General features: G+C 48.3%; 1 protein-coding gene across 2 annotated transcripts in view; it reads right to left on the reverse strand.

The window, feature by feature from the left end:
* The window catches only part of LOC309549199 (uncharacterized protein), a 146,375-nt gene that overhangs the window by 39,048 nt on the left and 85,572 nt on the right, over nt 1-21,755 (reverse strand). The window contains exon 4 of one of the 2 annotated variants that reach the window (XM_082249315.1): nt 11,163-11,216. The exons of the other annotated variant lie outside the window; for it this stretch is intronic. Within the exon in view, the coding sequence (XP_082105441.1) occupies nt 11,163-11,216 (54 nt within the window). The remainder of the gene's footprint in view (nt 1-11,162; nt 11,217-21,755) is intronic. 2 annotated transcript variants of the gene reach the window in all.

Below are 21,755 nucleotides of genomic sequence, written 5' to 3' on the forward strand. Positions count from 1 at the left end.
AATCCTTCCGGTCCAGAAGTGGTTAAAATATGAATAATTATTACAATATTTAAATGATTAAAATGGTTATAATAGTTGGGGGGAGGATCTTGGTACAATGTGATACAATGTAATATTTTAATTCAGCACTGCAGACTTGTTGGCGATTCTTTAAACCAGAGTCGCTGCAAAAAAAAAAAAAAAAGATCTATTTTCCTCATCAGGGAGTGTCTCCATTGTTCACTGTAAAAAGGCCTAATTAAAAATAAACTGCTGAATGTCACGGATATTAAAACAAGAACGCAATATGTCAAAACAAGTTTCTGGCCGGCGATTCAAAGACGCTGCGGTGGCGGGGAGCAGGGGAGAAGGGGAGGATTTCTTTCTATTGAGGACAGATAAGGGGCCGGAAACCTGGGCCAGAGCTGGCCGCAGTTCTCTACAATGTCCAGATAAGACGCTCAGGAATAGCGAGATTCGATCGTTCTCCCGTCCAGCGAATACACAAAAAGCTCGCTGATCACATTTCCCCACCGCCGCCGGCCAAGTGACAAATGCACCACCGACTTATATGTAGGGATGGAAAGACAAGAGAACCATCGAAAGAAAACAGCGACACCCCGAATGTGAATAAAAGTCTGACGGAGAAATTCCGGATGCTGCAGAGTGCGATTTATTGGAGGGATGATGATGGGATAAATACAGAATTTTCACTAAACTGACAGCAAGTGCCAGTTAAATGCCGGGAGGGAGTAGGGATTGCACTGGAGCCTTGGCAGGAACGGACATTTGTTGTGCTTTGTGGAAGTCAGCTGAAAGAGACAAACCCAAAATGAACAGGCTGTATGGAATCTGATCTCATAGCTGCCCTCTATTTGACTCTTTCCTCAGACTGGAAGGTCTTCCTCCAAAGCAGGGATCCGCAAACTACGGCCCTCCAGCTTTTCCGGAACTACACATCCCATGAGGCATTGTAAAACTCTGACATTCACAGACATGACTAGGCATGATGGGAATTGTAGTTCCTGAACACCTGGGGGGCCATAGATTGAAGACCCCTGTTTCAAAGTCTTCCTGCACCCTTCCCCCTTCTCCCCTTTGATGGGTTTACCCAAATGACTTAGCTTTAAACACAAGGCCCAGGATCTTTATGGGTGCAAGACGCTCTAGAGATCTCTTTTCAGAGGCATGCTGCAAGCTGCCACTCGCAAGTATTTATTTTTAAAGGTGAAAAAATAAGCCGCTCTTTACCAGTTTTCAGAGTGCTGATCACCGCTCACGTGACCCACCACCTCTCTCCTCCCCTCCCGACTGATGTCAGCGGGGAATTCTCGGCCCCGCCCGCAGCAGGCAGCTGTCAAGCAGGGAGAGGAGAGAGCTAGGGGGGGTCACGTGAGCAGCAATTGGCGCTCTGAAAACTGGTAAAGAACGGCTTATTGTTTTTAAAACACGTACACAGATACAGGGGCACACAGGATTATTAAACAGACCAGACAGGATAGTATAAAAAGTGGCTTAACAACCACTTTAAAGGGGAAGTTGAGATTCCAGGAGGGGGCACCTGCCCCCAATTGCCCCCCCCCCCCATGCGGATGCCCATGGTGCTGGCCCAGCTCCCTAGCCCCTTCCTTCGCCACCCTATATATATATATATATACAGTGGGTACGGAAAGTATTCAGACCCCCTTAAATTTTTCACTCTTTGTTATATTGCAGCCATTTGCTAAAATCATTTAAGTTCATTCTTCTTCCTCATGAATGTACACATAGCACCCCATACTGACAGAAAAACACAGAATTGTTGACATTGTTGCAGATTTATTAAAAAAGAAAAACTGAAATATCACATGGTCCTAAGTATTCAGACCCTTTGCTGTGACACTCATATATTTAACTCAGGTGCTTTCCATTTCTTCTGATCATCCTTGAGATGGTTCTACACCTTCATTTGAGTCCAGCTGTGTTTGATTATACTGATTGGACTTGATTAGGAAAGCCACACACCTGTCTATATAAGACCTTCCAGATCACAATGCATGTCAGAGCAAATGAGAATCATGAGGTCAAAGGAACTGCCTGAAGAGCTCAGAGACAGAATTGTGGCAAGGCACAGATCTGGCCAAGGTTACAAAAAGATTTCTGCTGCACTTAAGGTTCCTAAGAGCACAGTGGCCTCCATAATCCTCAAATGGAAGACGTTTGGGACGACCAGAACCCTTCCTAGAGCTGGCCGTCCGGCCAAACTGAGCTATTGGGGGAGAAGAGCCTTGGTGAGAGAGGTAAAGAAGAACCCAAAGATCACTGTGGCTGAGCTCCAGAGATGCAGTCAGGTGATGGGAGAAAGTTGTAGAAAGTCAACCATCACTGCAGCCCTCCACCAGTCGGGGCTTTATGGCAGAGTGGCCCGACGGAAGCCTCTCCTCAGTGTAAGACACATGAAAGCCCGCATGGAGTTTGCTAAAAAAACACCTGAAGGACTCCAAGATGGTGAGAAATAAGATTCTCTGGTCTGATGAGACCAAAATAGAACTTTTTGGCCTTAATTCTAAGCGGTATGTGTGGAGAAAACCAGGCACTGCTCATCACCTGTCCAATACAGTCCCAACAGTGAAGCATGGTGGTGGCAGCATCATGCTGTGGGGGTGTTTTTCAGCTGCAGGGACAGGACGACTGGTTGCAATCGAGGGAAAGATGAATGCGGCCAAGTACAGGGATATCCTGGACAAAAACCTTCTCCAGAGTGCTCTGGACCTCAGACTGGGCCGAAGGTTTACCTTCCAACAAGACAATGACCCTAAGCACACAGCTAAAATAACGAAGGAGTGGCTTCACAACAACTCCGTGACTGTTCTTGAATGGCCCAGCCAGAGCCCTGACTTAAACCCAATTGAGCATCTCTGGAGAGACCTAAAAATGGCCGTCCACCAACGTTTACCATCCAACCTGACAGAACTGGAGAGGATCTGCAAGGAGGAATGGCAGAGGATCCCCAAATCCAGGTGTGAAAGACTTGTTGCATCTTTCCCAAAAAGACTCCTGGCTGTATTAGATCAAAAGGGGGCTTCTACTAAATACTGAGCAAAGGGTCTGAATACTTAGGACCATGTGATATTTCAGTTTTTCTTTTTTAATAAATCTGCAACAATGTCAACAATTCTGTGTTTTTCTGTCAGTATGGGGTGCTATGTGTACATTCATGAGGAAGAAGAATGAACCTAAATGATTTTAGCAAATGGCTGCAATATAACAAAGAGTGAAAAATTTAAGGGGGTCTGAATACTTTCCGTACCCACTGTATATATAGCTACCAGGGAAAGAGCAAAGAGGAATACTATAGAGCAGGGATAGGCAACCTTGGCACTCAAGGTTTGATGAAACTACAAATCCCATGAGACTTTGACAGCCAGATGTGATGTGATGATTTAAACCCACGCTAAATAAATAGGATACCAAATATTGAGTGTAAATAAATAGGTGAAGTGCAGCTGCTGCTCACCAAGTAAAAACTTAGACAAAATAGTAAAACAGAAAAACACAGCGCTTGCAGAAATATGGCCTTTCATATGGTGCACCATTGGGGTGGGAAGTCCTTTCCCTGGGTCTGGTGGTATTGGGATCCTCTAATCCAGTGTTCCCCAACCCCCAGGCCGTGGACCGGTACCGGTCCTTGGATGAAACGGTACCGGGCCGCCAGAGGAACTTTAGAGGTTAGTGTAGTAGTGTAGTGGTCAGTGTAGTGGTTAGTGTAGTAGTGTAGTGGTCAGTGTAGTGGTTAGGTAGGTCAGTGTAGTGGTTAGTGTAGTAGTGTAGTGGTCAGTGTAGTGGTTAGGTAGGTCAGTGTAGTGGTTAGTGTAGTAGTGTAGTGGTCAGTGTAGTGGTTAGTGTAGTAGTGTAGTGGTCAGTATAGTGGTGAGGTAGATCAGTGTAGTGGTTAGTGTAGAAGTGTAGTGGTAAGGTAGGTTAGTGTAGTGGTTAGTGGTCAGGGTAGTGGTCAGTGTAGTGGTTAGTAGTCAGTATAGAGGTCAGTGTAGTGGTCAGTGTAGTGGTTAGGTAGGTCAGTGTAGTGGTCAGTGTAGTGGTTAGATAGGTCACTGTAGTGATCAGGGTAGTGGTCAGGTAGGTCAGTGTAGTGGTCAGGGTAGTGGTCAGGTAGGTCAGTGTAGTGGTCAGGGTAGTGGTCAGGTAGGTCAGTGTAGTGGTCAGGGTAGTGGTTAGGTAGGTGAGTGTAGTGGTCAGTGTAGTGGTTAGATAGGTCAGTGTAGTGGTCAGGGTAGTGGTCAGGTAGGTCAGTGTAGTGGTCAGTGTAGTGGTCAGGTAGGTCAGTGTAGTGGTCAGGGTAGTGGTCAGGTAGGTCAGTGTAGTGGTCAGTGTAGTGGTCAGGTAGGTCAGTGTAGTGGTCAGGGTAGTGGTTAGTGTAGAAGTGTAGTGGTAAGGTAGGTTAGTGTAGTGGTTATTGGTCAGGGTAGTGGTCAGTGTAGTGGTTAGTAGTCAGTATAGAGGTCGGTGTAGTGGTCAGTGTAGTGGTTAGATAGGTCAGTGTAGTGGTCAGGGTAGTGGTCAGGTAGGTCAGTGTAGTGGTTAGGTAGGTCAGTGTAGTGGTTAGGTAAGTCAGTGTAGTGGTCAGGGTAGTGGTTAGGTAGGTCAGTGTAGTGGTCAGGGTAGTGGTCAGGTAGGTCAGTGTAGTGGTCAGTATAGTGGTTAGTAGTAGGTGTAGTGGTCAGTGTAAAGGTCAGGTAGGTCAGTGTAGTGGTCAGGTAGGTAAATGTGGGAATCAGGTAGGTCTGTGTAGTCTGCACCGTATACATGGGCAGGGCAAAGGGGGTGGAGTTGGGGGGAGGGGGGGTGTCAAAATTCCTTGCACCAGCCCTGTATATACAGTGTATATATATATATAAAATTAAATCTTTTTTATTTCTTTTACACAGTTCCTGAGTTCCTCTTAAGGTTTTGCAGCTCCAGCAGGCAGCAGCGGGTGACGCTGATAGAGTAGAGCCCTCCCCCGCCCACAGCGTTCCCATCTGTTACTGACAATCATAGCAGTAATTATCCACACATGCCGAGAGATTTATAATTATCACCAATATAAATTTCTACAGGAGAAGACTGATTGCCAGGAAGGAGATCGGTCACCATGAATGAAATTCTTCCACCCATCCGCCTTCTCTGATCCAGCGCTCTCATTCTTCAATTTAACCACTTCTGGACCGGAAGGATTTTCCCCCTTAATGACCAGGCCATTTTTTTGTGATTCGGCACTGCGTTATTTTAACTGACAATTGCGCGGTTGTGCGACGCTGTACCCAAGTAAAATTGATGTCCTTTTTTTCCCACAAACAGAGCTTTCTTTTGGTGGTATTTGATCACCTGTGCGATTTTTATTTTTTGCGCTATAAACAAAAAAAGAGCGACAATTCTGGGAAAATAAATAAATGATATATATATATATATTACTTTCTGATATATAACATTCCCAATAAAAAGAATTTAAAAATCAAATTTTTTCATAATTTTAGGCCAATTTGTTTTCTGCTACATATTTTTGGTAAAGAAAAAAATCCCAATAAGTGTATATTGATTGGTTTGCGCAAAAGTTATCGCGTTTACAAACTAGGGGAAAGATTTATGTCATTTGTATTTTTTTATTTTTTACTAGTAATGGCGGCGATCTGCGATTTTTAGCGGGACTGCGACATTGCGGCGGACAGATCGGACCCCTAACTGACATTTTGACACTTTTAGGGACCAGTGACATTACTACAGTAATCAGTGCTATAAATATGCTCTGTTACTGTACTAATGACACTGGCAGGGAAGGGGTTAACACCAGGGGTGCTCAAAGGGTTAAATGTGTCCCTAGGGGGTGCTTTCTAACTGTGTGGGGGATGGGCTTGCTGCATGAACACAGAGACCTGTGATCCTAAATAAGAGGATCCCTGTGTTCAGTACTGACAGTGCAGCGGTCTGCCGCGTTTATAATGACAGACCACCGTTCCACAGGAAGTGATCGCGGGTGCCCGGCGGACATCATGGCCGCCGGACCTGCTGATTGGCTCCCCCTATTGGCGGGTGCGCATCCCCACTAGTGGTCCCATGAAACAACATACAGGTACGCTGTTTCGCGGGACAGAGCCAACCTGCTGCAGTAAATTACGGCAGCTGATCAGTAAGTGGTTAACCTGCGGCTATAACAGGACAAAAATAAGAAAATGGCCCTCCATAGTTTGGAGGCCCCTTCAAGGGCCTGAATGTGAGGTTGGGGCCCCTTCAAGGGCCTGAATGTGAGGTTGGGGGCCCTTCAAGGGCCTGAATGTGAGGTTGGGGGCCCCTTCAAGGGCCTGAATGTGAGGTTGGGTTGGAGGCCCCTTCAAGGGCCTGAATGTGAGGTTGGGGGCCCCTTCAAGGGCCTGAATGTGAGGTTGGGGGCCCTTCAAAGGCCTGAATGTGAGGTTGGGGGCCCCTTCAAGGGCCTGAATGTGAGGTTGGGGGCCCCTTCAAGGGCCTGAATGTGAGGTTGGGGGCCCCTTCAAGGGCCTGAATGTGAGGTTGGGGCCCCTTCAAGGGCGTGAATGTGAGGTTGGGGCCCCTTCAAGGGCCTAAATGTGAGGTTGGGGCCCCTTCAAGGGCCTGAATGTGAGGTTGGCTTTCTTGCAGAGTCTCCCCAGGACCTCGGAGGAGCGGGCAGCCCTCGTCTAACATCAGCAACAACTTTACAAGGGGGAAGCATAGTTCACTTTCAATGACAGTTGGAGTGGTATTTATTTCTTAGGTGGGGGAGGGGATTTGTGTTGGAAAGGGGAATTTGGGGGGTGGCAGGGGGTAAGAATTGTTCTAGGAGGGGAAATTTGGGGAGCAGTGATTTGGGCGGGGGGGGGGGGGGGTTTGTGTTGGGAGAGGGATAGCGAAAGAGGATTTGTGGTAGGAGGGAGAATTTTGGGGGTTTGTGCTAGAAAAGAAAATGTGGTATGGGGGGGGGGGGGTTATGCTAGGATGGGGGATTGGGAAAGGGGAGTTCGTGCTGGTAGGGGGATTTAAAGTGGTATTTTTTTGGGGGGGGGTATTTGTGCTAGGATGGGCTACTGGGGGAGGGGGAATTTGTGTTGGGAGGGGATTTGTAGTGGTATTTTTCTTTTGGGGGGGGGATTTGTGCTAGGATGGGGGACTGGGAAAGGGGAGTTCGTGCTGGTAGGGGGATTTAAAGTGGTATTTGTTTTTGGGGGGGGGATTTGTGCTAGGATAGGCTACTGGGGGGAGGGGAATTTGTGTTGGGAGGGGATTTGTAGTGGTATTTTTCTTTTTTGGGGGGGGGGCGAATATGTGCTAGGATGGGGGATTGGAAGAGGGGAGTTTGTGCTGGGAGGGGGATTTGGATTGGGGTAGTTGTAGTGGTATTTTTTTTTTTGGGGGGGGGGATGTGTGCTAGAATGGGGGACTGGAGGTTTGTGCTGGGAGGGGATGTGAAGTGGTGTTTATTATTGGGGGGGGGGGATTTGTGTTGGAAAGGGGAATTTGGGGGGTGACGGGATGTAAGAATTGTCCTGGGAGGGGTAATTTGGGGAGCTGTCATATGGGGGGGGGGTTGTGTTGGTAGGGGGGATGGTGGAAGAGGATATTTGTGGTAAGAGGGGCTATATTTGGGGTTTGTGATAGAAAAGGTAATATGGTGGAGGAGGGGGAGATTTGTGCTAGGATGGGGGATTGGGAGAGGGGAATTTGTGCTGGGAGGGGTTTTGGAAAGGGGTATTTGGAGTATTATTGTTTTTTTTGGGGGGGAGATTTGTGCTAGGATGGGGGATTGGGAGAGGGGAATTTGTGCTGGGAGGGGTTTTGAAAAGGGGTATTTGGAGTATTATTGTTTTTTTTTGGGGGGGGGGGAGATTTGTGCTAGGATGGGGATTGGGAGAGGGGAGTTTGTGGTAGGGGGGGGATTTGGAGTGGTATTTTTTTTTTGGGGGGGGGGGGGATTTGTACTGGGAGGAGGGAAAATTTATGCTAAGGGTTAAGCATGCTGATTTTTTTGGGGGGGAGGGGGGATTTTTGCTGACACATGATGCTCCTACATCTTGGGAGTGGGGGAGGAGGGGGTGCTATTTGGCATGTTTGCCCTGGGTTGGGGGTGCCCTTGTCCCAGCAGTGATCCCGGCCTTTGATGTAGAAGAAGAGGACGATGTTTTTGTTATTTTTCGGGAAGCGGCCAGTCGGGGTTTGGATTGTTTAAGGTGAAGGATTTCCAGGAAAGGAGGACGGAACGCTCATCTGATCTCTAGGAATTCAGAAAGTATGCTGACTGTACCGCCTAACCGTCCACATCCCCCTCCCCCCACTCACCCGGGATTATACATCGCACAGCCAAAACAAATGGAATTCTATGTGAACTCTTCGCTCATTCATTATAAAATAGAAATGCAAAGCAAAATATTTGTTTATAGAGACAAAAACATTTTTTTTCAACAATTGATCACATGACCTCTGTTCTCAGCTGCAGGTCGGGACAAGGGGTGGGCAGGAGGGACGGCTGCCCTGGGCACTGCAGCAATATGTGAGATGGGGAAGGGGGGCTCCATAAGGAGATTGGGGGGAGGTGATTTGTGTTGGAAGGGGGAATTTAAGGGGCGGCAGGGGGGTAAGTATTGTCCTTAGAGGGGAAATTGGAGGGAGGGGGGTGCTATGAGCGGTGATTCAGGGGGATTTGTGTTGGGGGTTGGGGGGGAGAAGATTTGTGCAAGGACGGTAGATTTGGGGAAAATTTGTGCTGGCAGGGGGATTCGAAGTGAGGGGGGGGGGGAGATGTGTACTAAGAGGGGAAATATTAGGGGCAGAGGATTTGTGATAGCAGGGGTTACTTTTTTTGGTGGGGGGCATTTGAGCTGAAGGGGTTCAGGGGATGGGGGGGCAAAGGTCTGTGCTGAGAGGGGCGATTTAAGCAGGGGGCAGATTTGTACTGGGAGGGGGAATTCATGCTTAGGAGTAAAATAAGAAATGGGGTGGGCGGGAGGGTCAGCTGCCTTGGGCGCAATTGTTTCCTGGGGGGTGCCTTCCTTCTGTTGCAAGGCTGACAGGAGTAGTGACAGCGGCAGTGATTTTGACAAGCAAGTGACTGCTGGGTGTAGGATCCCCTAAGCTTGTACATCATGCTGGGGTGGGGAGGGGTGAGGGCACAGTTTTCAATCTTTGCCCTGGGCACTGGATGATCTTGTCCCGGCACTGCATGTCAGCACAAGTCTTGGGGGGCGGGCACTGCCAGAAAACTGACCACGCTGAGATGGATGTGCTCTCATGCCTAGCGTGGTCAGTTTAATTAAAAGATACACGAAGGGTGTCTACAATAGACATGTGCATTTAGTTGCGTTCTGAATTGAAATTCAGATGAATTTTCAGTTTTCAGAAATTCGGATGTATCCAAATTTCGAATGACAAAAGTACCAACAAATCCGAAAAAGAACGGGAAAAAAAATTAGGACAAAATTTGAATTTGATTCAATTTGTTTTCGAATCAATTTTGAACAGTTTTCAGATTCAAAAAATTTTCGAATAGTTTTCGATTTGTTTTACAATTTCCAAAGAGAATAAAATAGAAACGAAACTAAATGAATAGAATAGAAAAAAAAAATAGAAAAGAATAGAATAAAATAGAAAGAATACAACCATCTTCTGAAAATCGAATTTCAAATAGAATAAATAAAAAAAAAAGAAAAGAATAGAATAGAAAAGAATTGAATAGAAAAAAAAAAAAGAATAGGACTATAGAAGAATAGAAAAAATAAAATAAGAAAAATAATTAAAAAAACAATAGAATAGAATAGAAAGAATATACCCATTTTCCAAAATTCAAATAGAATCAATTTGAGTTTGAAAAGAATAGAAAATAGAAAATAATAGATTACAATAAAATAGAAAATAATGGAATATAGAAAAAAAAACAGACTAGAATAGAATTAAATATAACCACCTTCGGAAAATTTGAAAATTTGAACAGAAAATAATAGAATAGAAAAATATAGAACAGAAAAGAATAGAACAAAAAGAATAGAATAAAAAAAACAATAGAATAGAATAGAACCGAATAGAAAGAATATAACCATTTTCCAAAATTCAAATTGAATCAATTCAAATTTGAATAGAATAGAAAGGAATAGATTAGAATATGAAGATGGTTATATTCTTTCTATTCTATTCAGTTGTTTTTTTCTATACTATTCTGTCATTTTCCATTCTATTCTAATATATTCTTTCCTATTCTATTTAAAAGCAAATTGATTCTATTTGAATTTTGGGAAATGGTTATATTCTTTCTGTTCTATTGTTTATTTTTTTTAATTCTATTCTTTTGTATTCTATTATTTTCTATTCCAATTTCAGAAGATGGTTATATTCTTTCTATTTTATTCTATTTCTATTCTATTGGTTTTTTTTTTTATTCTATTCTTTTGTATTCTATTCTTTTCTTATAGAATTTCAGAAGATGGTTTTATTCTATTTTATGCTATTCTTTATTCTATTCTATTTTATTTTCTATTCTATTTTGTTCTGTTTTACTCTATTATTTTCTTCTCTTTAAATTTCTGTTATATTGAATTTTTTTTTCTATTCTATTCCTTTATCTTCTTTTCTATTTTATTGTCTTTGGAAATTGGAAAAAAATTTGAATTAGAAAACTATTTCGAAATTAATTTAAAAACTTTTCTAACTTCTAAATAATAAACGAAAGAAATTCCGAAAACAAATTAAACAAATTTATGCAAATAACAAATCGAAACAAAACGCATTTCTTTGTTCTGGACTACAATAAAATGGCGGTCAGTTCTCAGTCTATGAAATTGGAGGTAATAAGTGGTAATTGGTGGAGTTGGAGGCAATCAATATATGTGACCCCGCCCAGAGCGCTGTCCCCGCCTCCGTTCAGTTGTGCGGGAGACTGCCTGGCTGAAAGCTAAATGTACACAAAAGGGGAGGGGCTAGGGATGATGCTATTACCCAAATATGGCAATGCGTCACTGGGTGGGCGGAGCTTGAAAGCACATGGCAGTGGGTGGATTTGCTAGTATATTGCTGTCTGTCAATTATTGGGGCAAGGCTACGGCAAATATCAAGCAATGCGGGGTTAGACCCTCTGTGGGGTTTTGATTGCTGTGCTCAGGTATGGGACCTTTGATTCGAGTTGTATTAGTGATGAGACGGGTACTCACTCGGATTTTAATAACTCTAGTCTTTGATCCACAATTCTTCTTTAGCAGCATTTTCTGGAAGAGAGAAGAATAGAGAGGTGAATTAGGTGGATATTCCATGCGGTTTTGTGTGGAGAGGGTTGAAGGAACCTTATAAAGCAGTGGTTCTTAACCTTGTTGGAGGTACTGAACCCCACCAGCTTCATATGCGCCTTCACCGAACCCTTCTTAATTGGAAAAATAAAATATGATTTTATGAGTCTAGTCTCGGGAGGGGCACTGCCAGAAAATAAGGTGTTGTTTACAGAACTGAATTAAACGTATCATACAAAGTAAAATGTACAGAGGTCAGTAGTGTGTAGGGCAGTGTACAGAGGTCAGTAGGCTGTAGGGCAGTGTACAGAGGTCAGTAGGCTGTAGGGCAGTGTACAGAGGTCAGTAGGCTGTAGGGCAGTGTACAGAGGTCAGTAGGATGTAGGGCAGTGTACAGAGGTCAGTAGGCTGTAGGGCAGCGTACAGAGGTCAGTAGTTTTTAGGGCGGCACAGAAAGGTCAGTAGGATGTAGGGCAGTGTATACGGGTCAGTTGATTGTAGGGAAGGATAGAGTGGTCAGTAGGCTGTAGGACGGTGTACAGAGAATAGGGCAGAGGACAGGAGTTGACAGGACAGAGGATAGGACAGTGTACAGGGATCGGTAAAGCCACACAACAGGGGGCTGGGAGGACACACCAGAGGAGGGTCAGGAGGGCACACACTGGGGGGGGGGGTCAGGAGGGCACACACCGGGGGGTTATGAGGGCACACACCAGTGGAGAGTCAGGAGGCCACACACTGGGTGTCAGGAGGGCACACATCAGTGGTTGGGAGGGCACATAGTGGGGGAACCAGGAGGGCACACACTGGGGGGGGGGGGGTTGGGAGGGCATACCATGGGGTGTCAGGAAGGCACACTGGGGTGGGGTTGGGAGGGCATACCATGGGGTGTCAGGGGGGCACACACTTGGGGGGGTTGGGAGGGCATACCATGGGGTGTCAGGAGGGCACACACTGGGGTGGGGGGTTGGGAGGGCATACCATTGGGTGTCAGGAGGGCACACACTGGGAGGAGGTGTTGGGAGGGCATACCATGGGGTGTCAGGGGGGCACACACCAGGGGGCATTCACAATGCTTATTGAGCTAAATGAAAAGGAGATGCATTTCCATTTGTCAGCTAACAGCACCTCTATGCTAAGCTGCAGTATCTCAGCAGACTTAGCATAGAGGTGCTTGCAAACTAATCCACCATGTACAGCTAGCTGAGCCTACCTCCAGGAACATTCACTCGGCTCCCTCTGCTCAGCTGCTCACACTTCCCTCTTCCAGGCGGGCGCCATCTCCGTGGTCAGGTACATCCCCATCCCGCCCACTCAAGCAGCAAGCAGCCTGCAGGAGATAGGCTGGAAACCTGCTGGGGGAGGTACAGGGGGCAGAGCGTCAAGTGTCTATGTGTAATGGCTGTGAGTCGTCCCGACCGCAGCTCTGATTTCCGGGGGGGGGGGGGGGTTTGGCCTCACAATCAGTAATATTTTCTCGGGGGGGAGCAATTGCCCTGTTGCCCCCCCGCCGAACCCCTGAGACTGACTCACCGAACCCCTGGGGTTCGATCGAACCCAGGTTAAGAACCACTGTTATAAAGCAACATGACATGAAACGCGTTGTTGTCTGGGAATGTTGATACATTGCGTGTGCCATCCAAGATACACACAACGCAGTCCTAAGAGCCGTCACACCGCCCCTCATAAAATGGAATCCAATCCCTGCTTGGGTTTCCTGAGAACTCTGCAGAGCTGTATGTACTTACAGAGGGTCAGGGGGAGGAGTATTCAGGTGAAGGGTGGTAGGTAGTAAAGTAGGGAGGGTTGAGTGTTCAGGTAGGGGAGGGTTAAGTTTACAGTTTAAGGATGGTTGAAGGTTGAGTTGGGTGTCCAGGTAGGGGAGATTTGAGTGGCCAGGTAGGGGAGGGCTGAGTGGCCAGGTAGGGGAGGGCTGAGTGGCCAGGTAGGGGAGGGCTGAGTGGCCAGGTAGGGGAGGGCTGAGTGGCCAGGTAGGGGAGGGCTGAGTGGCCAGGTAGGGGAGGGTTGGGTGTCCAGGTAGGGGAGGGTTGGGTGTCCAGGTAGGGGAGGGTTGGGTGTCCAGGTAGGGGAGGGTTGAGTGTCCAGGTAGGGGAGGGTTGAGTGTCCAGGTAGGGGAGGGCTGAGTGGCCAGGTAGGGGAGGGTTGAGTGGCCAGGTAGGGGAGGGCTGAGTGGCCAGGTAGGGGAGGGTTGGGTGTCCAGGTAGGGGAGGGTTGAGTGCCCAGGTAGGAGAATGTTGAGTGGCCAGGTAGGGGAGGGTTAAGTGGCCAGGTAGGGGAGGGTTCAGCGTCCAGGTAGGGGAGGGTTGAGTGCCCAGGTAGGGGAGGGTTGAGTGTCCAGGTAGGGGAGGGTTGAGTGGCCAGGTAGGGGAGGGTTGAAAGTTCAGGTGAGAGATGTTCTGCTCAGGAAGGTTGAGTATTCAGGTGAGGGGGGGGGGGGGTAGGTAGTCAAGTAGGGAGGGTTGAATGTCCAGGTAAGGGGAGGGTTGAGTGCCCAGGTAGGGGAGTGTTGGGTGCCCAGGTAGGGGAGGGTTGAGTGCCCAGGTAGGGGAATGTTGAGTGCCCAGGTAGGGGAGGGTTAAGTGGCCAGGTAGGGGAGGGTTAAGTGGCCAGGTAGGGGAGGGTTAACTGGCCAGGTAGGGGAGGGTTAAGTGGCCAGGTAGGGGAGGGTTGAGTAGACAGGTAGGGGAGGGTTGAGTAGACAGGTAGGTGAGGGTTGAGTAGACAGGTAGGGGAGGGTTGGGTGTCCGGGTAGGGGAGGGTTGAGTGCCCAGGTAGGGGAATGTTGAGTGCCCAGGTAGGGGAGGGTTGAGTAGACAGGTAGGGGAGGGTTGGGTGTCCAGGTAGGGGAGGGTTGAGTGCCCAGGTAGGGGAATGTTGAGTGCCCAGGTAGGGGAGGGTTAAGTGGCCAGGTAGGGGAGGGTTGAGTAGACAGGTAGGGGAGGGTTGGGTGTCCAGGTAGGGGAGGGTTGAGTGCCCAGGTAGGGGAATGTTGAGTGCCCAGGTAGGGGAGGGTTAAGTGGCCAGGTAGGGGAGGGTTGAGTAGACAGGTAGGGGAGGGTTGAGTAGACAGGTAGGGGAGGGTTGAGTAGACAGGTAGGGGAGGGTTGAAAGTTCAGGTGAGAGTTAGATAGATGTTCTGCTCAGGAAGGTTGAGTATTCAGGTGAAGGGGGGGTAGGTAGTCAAGTAGGGAGGGTTGAATGTCCATATAAGAAGGGTTTAAAGTAGGTAATGCAGGTAAGGGAGAATTAAATGCTTTGTCTGAAAGGATTGCGTGTTCAGGTGAGAGTGTGTGGAGTGTTCAGGTGAGAGGGTGTGGAGTGTTCAGGTGAGAGGGTGTGGAGTGTTCAGGTGAGAGGGTGTGGAGTGTTCAGGTGAGAGGGTGTGGAGTGTTCAGGTGAGAGTGTGTGGAGTGTTCAGGTGAGAGGGTGTGGAGTGTTCAGGTGAGAGGGTGTGGAGTGTTCAGGTGAGAGGGTGTGGAGTGTTCAGGTGAGAGGGTGTGGAGTGTTCAGGTGAGAGGGTGTGGAGTGTTCAGGTGAGAGGGTGTGGAGTGTTCAGGTGAGAGGGTGTGGAGTGTTCAGGTGAGAGGGTGTGGAGTGTTCAGGTGAGAGGGTGTGGAGTGTTCAGGTGAGAGGGTGTGGAGTGTTCAGGTGAGAGTGTGTGGAGTGTTCAGGTGAGAGGGTGTGGAGTGTTCAGGTGAGAGGGTGTGGAGTGTTCAGGTGAGAGGGTGTGGAGTGTTCAGGTGAGAGTGTGTGGAGTGTTCAGGTGAGAGTGTGTGGAGTGTTCAGGTGAGAGGGTGTGGAGTGTTCAGGTGAGAGGGTGTGGAGTGTTCAGGTGAGAGGGTGTGGAGTGTTCAGGTGAGAGGGTGTGGAGTGTTCAGGTGAGAGGGTGTGGAGTGTTCAGGTGAGAGGGTGTGGAGTGTTCAGGTGAGAGGGGTGTAAGCTGTCAAGTAGGAAAGGTTGAGTGTTCAGGTGAGGGAGAGGTAAATGTACTAGTCAAGAAGGTTGAGTATTCAGGTGAAGGGGGGTAGGTAGTGTCAGTATACACCCATGTAAAGTGTCAGTATGTACCCGTGTAAAGTGTCAGTATGAACCCGTGTAAAGTGTCAGTACGCACCCGTGTAAAGTGTCAGTATGTACCCGTGTAAAGTGTCAGTATGTACCCGTGTAAAGTGTCAGTACATACCCGTGTAAAGTGTCAGTATACACCCATGTAAAGTGTCAGTACATACCCGTGTAAAGTGTCAGTGTGTACCCGTGTAAAGTGTCAGTACACACCCGTGTAAAGTGTCAGTACATACCCGTGTAAAGTGTCAGTACATACCCGTGTAAAGTGTCAGTACATACCCGTGTAAAGTGTCAGTCTACACCCGTGTAAAGTGTCAGTACGCACCCGTGTAAAGTGTCAGTACATACCCATGTAAAGTGTCAGTATGTACCCGTGTAAAGTGTCAGTACACACCCGTGTAAAGTGTCAGTACATACCCGTGTAAAGTGTCAGTACACACCCGTGTAAAGTGTCAGTACACACCCGTGTAAAGTATCAGTATGCACCCGTGTAAAGTGTCAGTGTGTACCCGTGTAAAGTGTCAGTACACACCCGTGTAAAGTGTCAGTACATACCCGTGTAAAGTGTCAGTACATACCCGTGTAAAGTGTCAGTACACACCCGTGTAAAGTGTCAGTACATACCCGTGTAAAGTGTCAGTCTACACCCGTGTAAATCTCAACCAAACCAGTTTGATTTTTTTTTTCATATTAATAAAAAAATAAAATAAAAGAATATCATCTGGATGACCTTATGATTTAGCTGCAGTATCCACTCCATCATCACTGGATAATGAGGCATTCTCATTGGCCAAGAAGATGGTAGTGGGCAGGCACAGGAAAGGTCAGCCCCAAGTAAGATCTGTCTGAAACTAAATCAGAGAGGAGCACAGAGCCAATGAAAGTAATAGCAGGCTTTTTGTGCCCGCCTTAATGTTTACACGCACAGTAAATATATATTTTGTTACATCTCAGTGCTGCTGATTTACTGCAGCCTCTTTACAACCACTGCTACTGGCAGACGTTCCATGCCTGTGCAATGAGTGCAGGATCTGCAGCTTGCAATCTCAATTAGGAGAGCCTATGACAAGGTGACAATGTAGAAGATCCAGAATACAGGGACAGAGTGTTGTCACCCTGAATATGGACCTTCATTGCAGGATCACCAGGGATTGTTTTAATAAAAGCTGCAAATTTTATGAAATGGAAAACTGCTATGCAGTGTTATTTATCAGGTTTATATCTACTTTAAAGCTGATCTCTGGCCACAAAATCTGTCATTTAAATAAATCCATCAATCGCTACGAAGGATATAAATGCACTTTATTATTATTATAAAAAGTAAAAGTAGCAGTGATAACTTCCCTGTGCTGCACATAGCCTGCGCAGAAAGCAGAGCTGTGGGAGGGGCCCAGCAGGCCCCACCCACTACAGAAAACTACAGGAGGGGGCGGAGACAAGACCAGCCACTCTGCACAAGGAGAGAAAGCAGTGCTGTGGGAGGGGCCCAACAGGCCCCACCCACTACAGAAAACTACAGGAGGGGGCAGAGACAAGACCAGCCACTCTGCACAAGGAGAGAAAGCAGTGATCGTTTTGTTCTAGATTAATGCACAGATCTGGAAGAAGTAGACAAAGAAAAACAAGATCCAAGAAGACGGCACCTGAGTTCAGCTTTACTGTAGATATCACCCAAAAAAGTCCTTTATTCCATGATTAAGCACACTTTGTGTGAAACGCGTTAACTGTATTGCAAATCTCAGTGCTGCTTGTCCTGTGTTATGGAATAAAGGACTTTTATGGATGTTATCTACAGTGTAAGGCCAATTTCCCCCTTTCCATGTCTATGCGGTGACAAGCCAGGGCCGGCTTCTGCGATTAATTCCAGATCAACATCTAGACCTGAGCGGTGTTACACCCTCCGTTTAAATGAGTTCAGCTTTAAAGAATGAAATTGCAGTACAGGTTCACTTTAAGATGATCACAGACACAGGTTCAGTTCCCATTTAATGGTGATGGATCCTCTCTTACACGCTGGAGGAGACGTGACAATTCTCATGCTGCAGGCAGAGGGAACTTCCATCAATACGGATCCCATGTATCCACCCCATCTTCCTCCTCCATGCTGCTAAACAGACAACTTTCTACAATGTAACCAACATCCCAATCCAGCTCCCTGCAAACCCACCACATCCCGCAAAACCCATCACATCCCGCAAACCCAGCGCAAACCCATCACATCCCGCAAAACCCATCACATCCCGCAAACCCAGCGCAAACCCATCACATCCCGCAAACCCAGCGCAAACCCATCACATCCCGCAAACCCATCACATCCCGCAAACCCAGCGCAAACCCATCGCATCCCGCAAAACCCATCACATCCCGCAAAACCCATCACATCCCGCAAACCCAGCGCAAACCCATCACATCCCGCAAACCCAGCGCAAACCCATCACATCCCGCAAACCCCATCACATCCCGCAAACCCATCACATCCCGCAAACCCATCACATCCCGCAAACCCAGCGCAAACCCATCGCATCCCGCAAAACCCATCACATCCCGCAAAACCCATCACATCCCGCAAAACCAGCGCAAACCCAGCGCAAATCCATCACATCCCGCAAACCCATCGCATCCCGCAAACCCATCGCATCCCGCAAACCCAGCGCAAACCCATCACATCCCGCAAACCCATCACATCCCGCAAAACCCATCACATCCCTCAAACCCATCACATCCCGCAAAACCCATCACATCCCGCAAACCCAGCGCAAACCCATCACATCCCGCAAACCCATCGCATCCCGCAAAACCCATCACATCCCGCAAAACCCATCACATCCCACAAAACCCATCACATCCCGCAAACCCAGCGCAAACCCATCACATCCCGCAAACCCACCACATCCCGCAAAACCCATCACATCCCGCAAAACCCATCGCAAACCCATCGCATCCCGCAAAACCCATCACATCCCGCAAACCCACCACATCCCGCAAAACCCATCACATCCCGCAAAACCCATCGCATCCCGCAAAACCCATCGCATCCCGCAAAACCCATCGCATCCCGCAAACCCAGCGCAAACCCAGCGCAAATCCATCACATCTCGCAAACCCATCGCATCCCGCAAACCCATCGCATCCCGCAAACCCAGCGCAAACCCATCACTTCCCGCAAACCCAGCGCAAACCCCATCACATCCCGCAAACCCCATCACATCCCGCAAACCCCATCACATCCCGCAAACCCCATCACATCCCGCAAACCCATCGCATCCCGCAAACCCATCACATCCCGCAAACCCAGCGCAAACCCATCACATCCCGCAAAACCCATCACATCCCGCAAACCCAGCGCAAACCCATCACTTCCCGCAAACCCAGCGCAAACCCATCACATCCCGCAAACCCCATCACATCCCGCAAACCCCATCACATCCCGCAAACCCATCGCATCCCGCAAACCCATCGCATCCCGCAAACCCATCGCATCCCGCAAACCCATCGCATCCCGCAAACCCAGCGCAAACCCATCATTTCCCGCAAACCCAGCGCAAACCCATCACATCCCGCAAACCCCATCACATCCCGCAAAACCCATCACATCCCGCAAAACCCATCACATCCCGCAAAACCCATCACATCCCGCAAACCCATCGCATCCCGCAAACCCATCGCATCCCGCAAACCCATCGCATCCCGCAAACCCATCGCATCCCGCAAACCCATCGCATCCCGCAAACCCATCGCATCCCGCAAACCCATCGCATCCCGCAAACCTATCGCATCCCGCAAACCTATCGCATCCCGCAAACCCATCACATCCCGCAAACCCAGCGCAAACCCATCACTTCCCGCAAACCCAGCGCAAACCCATCGCATCCCGCAAACCCATCGCATCCCGCAAACCCCATCACATCCCGCAAACCCAGCGCAAACCCATCACATCCCGCAAACCCCATCACATCCCGCAAACCCCATCACATCCCGCAAACCCCATCACATCCCGCAAACCCAGCGCAAACCCATCACGTCCCGCAAACCCAGCGCAAACCCATCACATCCCGCAAAAAAAAACACATCCTGCAAACCCAGCGCAAATCCATCGCATCCCGCAAATCCATCTCATCCTGCAAACCCAGCGCAAACCCATCACTTCCGGCAAATCCATTGCATCCCGCAAACCCATCGCATCCCACAAACCCAGCGTAAACCCATAACTTCCCGCAAATTCACAACATCCCGCAAACCCATCGCATCCCGCAAACCCATCTCATCCTGCAAACCCAGCGCAAACCCATCGCATCCCGCAAACCCAGCGCAAACCCATCACTTCCTGCAAACCCACCACATCCCACAAACCCATCCCATCCCGCAAACCCAGCGCAAACCCATCACTTCCCGCAAACCCACCACATCCCGCAAACCCATCTCATCCCACAAACCTAGCGCAAACCCATCACTTCCGGCAAACTCATCGCATCCCGCAAACCCATCGCATCCCGCAAACCCATCGCATCCCGCAAACCCAGCGTAAACCCATCACTTCCCGCAAACCCACTACATCACGCAAACCCACCACTTCCCGCAAACCCGTCCCATTCCGCAAACCCACCACTTCCCGCAAACCCGTCCCATTCCGCAAACCCACCACTTCCCGCAAACCCATCCCGTCCAGCAATGGTGCAAATTCCATTCTGCTATAAACCATAAAATATGAGGTCACACCTCCATGCGTTCTGCAATATCTGATCATGCTCCCCAATTTTCTAACAATAAAGTATTTACAGTATTGTTCTTAAATACTCCATAACCCTTCACAGCAGATTATACTGAATATATCCATAGATATACAATACATCCATCCATAGATATACATACTGTACATACATAGATACTGTATATATCCATCTATACTCTACATCCACAGATTATATTATCAGCAGAGAACGAAATACAAGGTGTGAAAAAAGTAACCAATGCAAATGTATAGGAGTGTCATAAGGACCTCCATATCTCAATCTGGACTGCACAATAAAAGGGCAATAATTCCGGGTTTGGTGGATATTGGGGAGTTTAACCTACAAAAGGGCCAGATCAGGGGTAAGCAAACTGCAGCCTTGTCTTTATCCGGCCACTCTTCCAAATAACACCAATGTTGAGACACCATTCTTCTCCTTGAAACCAATGATGAGGCCCCATTCCTCCCACTATCACTAATGATGAGGCGCCATTCCTCCCACTATCACTAATGATGGGGCACTATTCCTCCCACTATCACTAATGATAGGACACTATTCCTCCCACTGTCACTAATGATGGGGCACTATTCCTCCCACTGTCACCAATGATGGGGCACTATTCCTCCCACTGACACCAATGATGGGGCACTATTCCTCCCACTGATACCAATATTGGGGCACTATTCCTCCCACTGACACCAATGATGGGGCACTATTCCTCCCACTGATATCAATATTGGGGCACTATTCCTCCCACTGACACCAATGATGGGGCACTATTCCTCCCACTGACACCAATGATGGGACACTATTCTTTCCACTGACACCAATGATGGGGCACTATTCCTCCCACTGACACCAATGATGGGGCACTATTCCTCCCACTGATGCCAATGATGGGGCACTATTCCTCCTACTGACACCAATGATGGGGCACTTGTTCCCTCACACTGACACCAATGATGGGGCACTATTGCCCCCACTAATACCAATGATGGGGCACTATTCCTCCCACTGACACCAATGATGGGGCACTATTCCTCCCACTGACACCAATGATGGGGCACTATTCCTCCCACTGACACCAATGATGGGGCACTATTCCTCCCACTGACACCAATGATGGGGCACTATTCCTCCCACTGACACCAATGATGGGGCACTATTCCTCCCACTGACACCAATGATGGGGCACTATTGCCCCCACTAATACCAATGATGGGGCACTATTCCTCCCACTGACACCAATGATGGGGCACTATTCCCCCCACTGACACCAATGATGGGGGACTATTCCTCCCACTGACACCAATGATGGGGCACTATTCCCCCCACTGACACCAATGATGGGGCACTATTCCTCCCACTGACACCAATGATGGGGCACTATTCCCCCCACTGACACCAATGATGGGGCACTATTCCTCCCACTGACACCAGTGATGGGGCACTATCCGTCCCACTGATACCAATAATGGGGCACTATTCCTCCCACTGACACCAATGATGGGGCACTATCCGTCCCACTGATACCAATAATGGGGCACTATTCCTCCCACTGACACCAATGATGGGGCACTATTCTTCCCACTGACACCAATGATGGGACACTATTCCTCACACTGACACCAATGATGGGGCACTATTCCTCCCACTGACACCAATGATGGGGCACTATTCCTCCCACTGACACCAATGATGGAGC

This window comes from Pelophylax lessonae, assembly GCF_965119305.1.
Source record: "Pelophylax lessonae genome assembly, chromosome: 3".
Taxonomy (NCBI): Eukaryota; Metazoa; Chordata; class Amphibia; order Anura; family Ranidae; genus Pelophylax; species Pelophylax lessonae.